General features: G+C 42.0%; 2 protein-coding genes across 3 annotated transcripts in view; one reads left to right on the forward strand and one right to left on the reverse strand.

The window, feature by feature from the left end:
• LOC106611722 (rho guanine nucleotide exchange factor 6) overlaps nucleotides 1–2,872 on the forward strand; it is a 30,924-nt gene extending 28,052 nt beyond the window's left edge. For both annotated transcript variants that reach the window (XM_014212226.3, XM_014212227.3), the window contains one exon: nucleotides 142–2,872. In XM_014212226.3, the coding sequence (XP_014067701.3) occupies nucleotides 142–264 (123 nt within the window). In that variant the 3' untranslated portion in view covers nucleotides 265–2,872. The remainder of the gene's footprint in view (nucleotides 1–141) is intronic.
• Nucleotides 2,873–4,093: 1,221 nt separating this feature from the next.
• cd40l (CD40 ligand) lies at nucleotides 4,094–7,640 on the reverse strand. The gene is made up of 5 exons (NM_001146535.1): nucleotides 7,412–7,640; nucleotides 6,531–6,665; nucleotides 6,386–6,407; nucleotides 5,190–5,276; nucleotides 4,094–4,784 (listed from the first exon to the last, which is right to left on the reverse strand). Exons 1-5 carry the CDS (start codon nucleotides 7,592–7,594, stop codon nucleotides 4,417–4,419), a joined length of 795 nt encoding a protein of 264 aa, NP_001140007.1. The 5' UTR covers nucleotides 7,595–7,640; the 3' UTR covers nucleotides 4,094–4,416.
• Between the last annotated feature and the right edge of the window lie 609 nt (nucleotides 7,641–8,249).

Here is an 8,249-nt window from a genome sequence, read left to right on the forward strand (position 1 = left end):
TAATGTTCACTCTGAGAAATGTAAAGGCTGACGATCCATTTTTGTTAAATAGTGGGTAATTGTGGTTTGTGTGGGTTCATACTTGTAGGTGTGTTTGCACATCTGTGCTGTGTAATATTTAACTTGTATGGGTCTTGTCAGGAGAATAAGTGGATGAAGCAATGTCTGGAGGAGGAGCAGAAGTCTCGTAAGGAGCTGGAGAGAGTGGTCAGGAAGCTGGCCAAGCAGAAGAACGACTGTGCCTGGGAGGATGGAGGGCACTGAACAACTCCGAACTACCTACCCAACTACCTACCTACCTTGTGTGTGTGTGTGTGTGTGTGACTGCCTTCAATCCCTACAACACAGAAGGGTTGGATTCATGTATCTGGACAATGGTTACAGCAACTCTCTGGTCTGACGCTTGGAGGGGGGAGGGGATATAACCAGAAGCGAAAATTCTGATTGGTTGCCTCCCGTCTACTGGCACTGGTCAACTCTGATGGAACCATTTTGGACAAAGGAGAAATAACTAGTGCTCTAGTGTCACCAGCTGCATCGCCACTGGACTACTGTGTCTACATTTTCAATAGAACATCTAATGGGAACGAGAAGCCATCTTTCAGTTCAATGGAGTGTTCTCTTGCATGCACTTGTTTCAGCAGGAGAGCGACTCCCTCAGCCATAACTAGGGCTCATCTGTCCCACTCTACATCTGTTACAGCACTGTTTCTTTATTTTGGTGTTGAGGACACCCCCTGCAGCCTTGTCGGGAAAGAGCGAGGCTTGCGTCGAGCTTTAGTGAACATCATTGGCATTTTGAGAATGCACGTTCAAGACGTGAGACTCTGCGTCTCCAAGCTATTTCATAGTCCTCGACGCTTTAGCTTTTCATTTCAGATGGGTGAGTCCTATCCATGGACTAACAATCAGTCCTCTAGCTCATGGTAAGTGGATTTCAATACCGCTCATATCCAAGCTGGTGTTAACATTAGCGAATAATGTCCTTGACTGTGTTTCTTACAATCAGCATGGCTGTAAAGTATTTTTAAAATATTGTCACACATTAGATGTGACGATCAATATATAGGCCAAAGCTTTCAGGGATATAGATGTATAACAAATAGAATACCCGTATATGGTGTATTGCGTATAAAATAGACACATGTAAAGATGATGACAACGGTGTGGCCTATACATTCTTACCGACACGATATAACAATTAAATACATGTACTAATAATACATAGCTTTGCTTTATTCGGGAGTTAAAGAATATATATTGCTTATTTATTTTCCATGAAAACATTTCATTATGTAGAAACGTGTGTATTGTATGTAGGTTATATGGTACTGGGAACCCACTTGGGGCGGTCTCTGGGTTTCTGCCTTAAACCAACCCGCACCACAGAAACCACCTCTACAGAATGATAACCTAAGGAAAAAACGTTTTCAAGTGATCTTATTTATTTGGCATTGTCAATTGGGGAAGACAAAACACAACCCATTTTGATTTTAAGAATTTGGTACCACAGGAACAATGTTATTTGTACGTTGTAAACTGTGTCCCACAATGTGAGTTAGGGTTACATTCCAAGGAAGTCTCATTGCATCAGTGTCCTGCGCCCGTTTTCACAGAGCGTCTGAGTAGGACTGCTGTTCTAGGATCAGTGTCCTGCGCCTGTTTTCACAGAGCGTCTGAGTAGGACTGCTGTTCTAGGATCAGTGTCCTGCGCCTGTTTTCACAGAGCGTCTGAGTAGGACTGCTGTTCTAGGATCAGTGTCCTGCGCCCGTTTTCAGAGCGTCTGAGTAGGACTGCTGTTGTAGGATCAGGACCCTCTTAACTAATTATGGTCTATAAGGGAACAAAGATGATCCTTTTCTTGGACGGTTTATAAATACCGTCCCTGGTCTGTCGTTCTTATGCTTCTTTCTCATGAGTTAATGCAGATGGAGAGATGTCCCCACTTTGATTGTGTTGATGGCGAGTGTAAAGTATGAGTAGTGGGATCAAGGGCCTCACAGTGGATTAAGTTATGAGGTACAGAGGAAGTGGCAGGGATTTACATGCACAGGTTTTCTGTCATGTTTCACATTTCAATGGGACTGATGGCACTGTTTAGACGTTCTTGGGGACAGGTAAGGGTCGTGTAACGATTCAATGTGGAACCGGGCTTTGATGCCTTATGTCAAGGCTTTAGGTGAAGGAATATTCAGTTGAATCACAGTACTTCCTCCCAGGATGACATGCAGTGCATGCACTGTCGAATCTGATGTCAACCTCATACTGCAGAGTTCATGAAGTTCCTACTGCCAAATGCAATGTGACCACTTCAGTTTGACTGTTTTTACTTTAGTGTCACTCTGAGACAGTCAGTTTGGCAGTAGACCAGAATGTATAAAGAAACGTATCTCTGTTAATGTGCAGTGATGACTCCTTCACCCCCTTAACCAAAATGGGCCTATTGCCTTGTCCCTGTTTCTTAGCCACGGTGTTCTCTGTTGTCCTGATGTATAGGAGTATACTGTTACAAGCTGTTGTGTTCAGGTCCCACGGTCTGTCAGGTCAGCTCCACGTTTTGTCACCTGTACAAATGTCCTTCAGTATCATTTGTTTATGTTTTATTGCTGAGATTATTTTTATCAATGCATTATTTTATTTTTTTCATAAAGTGTCTTAAAGTTTTCAATGCCTAATAGCCTAAGCGAGCGCTTAGACTGTTCCATCCTGCTCATGACGACTTGTGTCGGCAGACCACTCCACGTGTATCATTTGAAAAAGTTGTTTGATGCAAAATTATAACTCCATTGTAAGGCTTTTTTTTCCTTTCTAGTGGCGGCATACTTTCATGTTTTCAGTATGGTCATTCTTTTAATAAAAATCCAACTTTGATCCGTTGTGATTCATCAGTTTTTCATTCGTGCTGGAAAAGTCCATTGGTAAACCGCGTTCTACCTGTTTTCCACTTCTGAGTGATTGCACAGGTACATAGAACACGCTACAGTGACTAGTGTATGTTGAGAGACCCATGACGGGATGGAATGACTGAGTAGAGATTACATCCTGTGAAAGCCACTTCACCTCCTGACAGGGTACGCTGCACTTCTGCTCTGTAGACTTAGTCTTTCTATGCTGCTCAACAACTTCCTCTACCTCTGGAGTGGAATGGTCTATATGACAGCAGGGCTGTGTGGAGTTTGTTGCCATACGTTCGTACTGTTTTTATAAACCCGATTTAGTCATTGAAGAAATCCCAATCGAAACCTGGAAGCTAGTTTCACTGCTCTTTTCATTCTTCCCCTCTAAATCAGGACTGATTTAGACCTGGGACAAGTTGGTGCAATTCATTATCAGGGAGAACAGAAAGACAGCAGTACTCTGGACCTCGTGGGGCAGCGTTTCCCAAACTGGGTCCTGGGGACCCCAAGGGGTGCACGTTTTGGTTAGCACTACACATCTGATTAAAATAATCAACTCATCGAGCTTTGATTCTTTTTTTATTAATCGGTTGTGTAATGCTACAGACAAAATGAAAATGTTCACCCCTTTGGGTCCCCAGGACCGAGTTTGGGAAGCGCTGTCGTAGGATAAGATTTGAATACCCCTGGAGTAGATGTTACTACACTATACAAAATGGCTTACAGTCAGTGCCCTGTGTGAAGACCTCATATTGCTGTCACAGCATCCTCATGAAACGCACAGATTTTCATTAGACCTGTCTGGTTTTGCTGCACAGATCTTTTCGCTCCGGTGCTAATTCTAGAGGTTACTGCATCGTTTGTTGTGAGGGGATGCAACATTTACTGCAGAAGGTTTGCGTGAGATTATTTTTTTTCAACTTGGTTTCATAAGTTGTGTTGGGGACCATAAGCATGAAGTACATGACATTTGTCTGTGGTGATGAGTCAAACAACAAACCATTTAGTTTGATAATTATGCTTAGCAACCCACAACTGCGGGGGGGGGGGGGGGGGGGGGGGCTTGTGGAAATAAAGGTTTCATGGGTTGCATCAGTTCCAAGCACTGAGACGATACTGTATGCGATAATCCAATTGGAAACTTACCACAGAGAGATGGTTATTTTTCATTTAAATAATCAAGCACATTTTTTTAAATTAAAATATAATAATTTATTAACTATACAGACACCATCCATCACAATAAATACACAGTCGTTGCCATATTCATATCTAACATTGTGGGGGCAGGGAGAGCAGGTTATCCAATCAACAGCAATAAATTCCAGTTCCAGGGATTCCTTTCACCGTGGCCTTTTTAGAAAGATGTTCAAATTGGTGTAGTCCATGAGCAGATCTGTTATCAGTCCTGTACCAAATCCAACAGCACACAGGGCCTTGATTCCACCCATCACTCCAATACAGTAATAATCCAAAGTAATACAGTCCATCCTCTCCATAGTGTAGGTAATGTCTAGCCTACAGCTTATATAATCCAAAGGTGGTAGTCCCCTCCTCATAGTTGACCAGGCTGGGGTCCGTCACCCACACAGAGATCTGGTCTTTAGGCTCCAGACTGAACACTCCTCCCTGGAAGGCCGTACACACATCTGTACGATTCTGGTCCCCCAGGCTGCAGTAGGCTGTCATCAGGTTCTTCTCCTCTCCTGTCTCCCCCTTCCTCAGCTTCACCCGGCTGGCCAGAGGGGCTTTGGGGTGCCATTTGGAGAAGGCCACCTGGGAGTAAATGTCGTAGTCTCCAGGCTGCAGAACCTTCAGCCAACTGGACTTGAAGTACTGGACGTTCCTCAGCACTGAGTGGCCTATGTTCCACTCCAGATAATTTGCTGTTCAACCAAACAATTTATATTTTAAGTATTTGCATTTATTATGGATCCCCATTAGCTTCTGCCAAAGCAGCAGCTACTCTTCCTGGGGTCCAGCAACATTAAGGACATGTACATACAGTTCAAACGTTACACTTCACAACAAATTATTACACACTACTACAACATATCTACAATACAAAATCGATGTATGTGTTAGCGTGTGTGTGTCTTCACTGTCGGCGCTGTTCCATAAGGTGTCGTTTTTTTTGTTTGAATCAGATTTTATCTGCTTGCATTAGTTAAGAGTTCCATGTAGTCATGGCTCTATGTAGTACCTCATACTGAAACTTATCTTGAATTGAGGCTACAATTCCATAGGAAAAAGACAAACCAAGGATGTCCGTGATAAGTAACATCTCTTACATGAAGGGAGTGCACCAACTACAGGTTGCTTGACTATCATGCGTGCCATGGCTCCATACGTGGGCACACCCCCAGTGAGTTTGACAGCTGAAACGGAGAACAGACAGTCAGTCAGTCTTCACCCTCTCAGAATAGGAGGTTCTCTGCTGACAGAGTGGCAAGTAAAGCAGGTGAAGTAAAGAAACGCACATAAAGAGCTCCAAAAGTATTTGGACGGTGACACACGTTGTTGTTTTGGCTCTTTACTCCAGCACGTTGGATTTGAAGTGATACATTGACTATGAGGTTAAAGTGCAGACTGTCAGCTTTAATTGGAGGGTATTTTCATCCATATCGGGTGAACTGTTTAGAAATTACAGCACTTTTTGTACATACTCCACCCATTTTAGGGGACCAAAAGTATTGGGACAAATTCACTTATGTATTAAAGTAGTCAAAAGTGAAGTATTTCTAGCATGCAATGAATTCAGTACATCAAGATTGTGACACATTTGTTGGATACATTTGCTGTTTGTTTTTTGGTTGTGTTTCAGATTATTTTGTGCCCAATAATAATGAGTGGTAAATAATGTATTGTGTCATTGTGGAGTCGCACAACTATCATACCCCCAAGACATGCTAACCTCTCACAATTACAATGGCAGTGGAGGTTAGCATTGTTTTTTGGGGGGGTATGATAATTGTGTCTAACTTTCTCACTCATCATTATCCGCGATTCATTCAGGATTATCTGTAATCATGGTAGCATCCACATTAATGCAGAAGTGTTTAGAAACATATTCTATTCTTATTTACAATAAAAGTAACACAATACATTATTTACCAGGAATTTCGATTGGGCACAGCGTAATCTGAAACACAACCAAAACAAACAGCAAATGCATCCTACAAATGTCTAGTCACAAGCTTGATGTAATCATTGCGTGATATGAATATGGGACCAAATACTTCAAATTGTACTACTTTAATTCACATAAGAGAATTTGTCCCAATACCCTTGGTCCCCTAAAATGGGCGGATTATGTACAAAAGGTCTGTCATCGATAAACGGTTCACCCGATATGGATGAAAATACCCTCAAATTAAAGATGAGTCTGTACTCCAAAGTGCTGGAGTACAGAGCCAAAACAACAACAACAGTGTCACTGTCCCAATACTTTTGGAGCTCACTGATGTAATTAAATATTTGAACATACCTTTTCCTTCAACTTGTGAGACCTTGAGAGGAGAGAGAGAGAGCATAGCATTGCTTAATTATCTGTTAATACTGCATATTTCTTCTTCTCCAAATGTACTCCTGAACCCTCTATCTTAATTTGAGTCTCAGAAACCATAGCCTACCTTTTCCATTATGTTTTTGTATTTCTCCACAAGCTTCTCACAGTCCAGCACTGACTGACTGTCTTTCTCACACTCCCCAAGTCTCCTCAGGACGATCATGTCATCCAGGTACTTGTGTTCAAAGTCCTTGTCATACTGAGACAAAACAAAGCAGGAATTAATGTTAGCACTATATTTAATATCAGCACTGATTAAGGAGGCTCACACATGTCTTTCAAGTTCACATCAGGACAAGCTCATGAAGCATGTTAGGACTAAGCAGTTGTTTTGTATGCGCTGTTTCTAAATGTTTCTGTTGGATGTTTATTCTGGTCATGGAAAATGTTCTCATGAACCTATTTTAATTGTTTTATAACGGAGGTTGTGTTTCCTGTGCTTGAAGAATAGAAGGCCTAGGTTGAAACTGAAATACTTTAGATGTTGAAAAGACGCTCTTACTCTGTAAAAACCACACTGCTCTTTGAAAATACACTATACTATGTCACATATCACCGACGGCAGTCATATTCAAACAATATCTCACTCTCTAGTAGAGTTCAGGATAGATTTCAGCAACAACAAAAAAAATATTAAACGGGTCACACTTTATTTGGGTAGTCCGGATAGTTCGTCTAGAGATGTTCTACAGGTGGTCATACTATCTGTTGATAAGCAACTGCTGGCTAAGGTTAGGGTTACGTTGAGAATAAAGGTTAGGATAAGGACTAGTGTTCATAGACAGTTAGTTAAAATGCTACTGAGAGTCTGTAGAGCATTCACGGATGGACTTATCCAATTAGTGTAACCAAAAATAGAGTTGTATCCATGATCTATGATGGTTTTGAACGTGGCACTAAGAAACAAATAAATGTATAACCATACCTAGAAAGGTGACTTATTACCTTGTTTTCCTTGTGGTACAGGTAGGCGAATCCCCCCAGTAGTAGCAGCATTTGGAGCACTATCATACCAATGAGGAACCCAAGGAGAGGTTTGTTGTGGCCCGGTCCTGGTGCTGACTTGACGGAGCCTAGCCGGGGGGGGATCGGTGGTGGAGGCAGGTTGGTCTGGTACATGTTGATCATGGTGGTGCAGAGAGATTTACGCTGGGGAGGTTTGGCTGCCTTCACACACCATTCACTTCTGAATAGCTACTGTCAGTCGCCTGTCACGAGCAAGTGTGTTCTTCTGAGGCCACTTCCCGGAAGCTCTCAACTTTTAGGAGTGTGCCTCTGAGGGCATGTCTATGTGTGTGTGTGTGTGTGTGTGTGTGTACATTGTGTCTGATTTGAATGCATCAACCTCTCTAAACAATCCCATTTTTACCTGTTTGCTTCTCCAGTCAACATTTACCCAGGGACTGATTCCAAAAGGTTCCTTTCTTGAGTGTGATATGATAGAGCATAGTATAAATGCTAATGGAAATCACCTAAAGAATAGTTTGAATGTTGCACAATTAGTGCATTTGCTGACCAAGGCTTTGTGGCTGAAATTTGTCCGTCTGACAGAAAAAAATTCAACCAGAGTTACAGCACCTAGAGATGCATCTATACATTTCTGTTTAGAGTTGTGCATGTTAGATTTTTTTAATTGAATCAAATGTTTTCACAGGTTTACAGTTGAAATGATGCTAAGAGAAGAGACTGAAGTACCTGCAGCACAGAGAGTGAGAAGTGTCTCACATTAGGCAAACAACAAATGATCCCACAACTTTAGAGAACATTCCCTTAAGAGTCTCAT

The sequence above is a fragment of the Salmo salar genome, chromosome 09 (assembly GCF_965601325.2).
Source record: "Salmo salar chromosome 09, fSalSal1, whole genome shotgun sequence".
Lineage (NCBI taxonomy): Eukaryota > Metazoa > Chordata > Actinopteri > Salmoniformes > Salmonidae > Salmo > Salmo salar.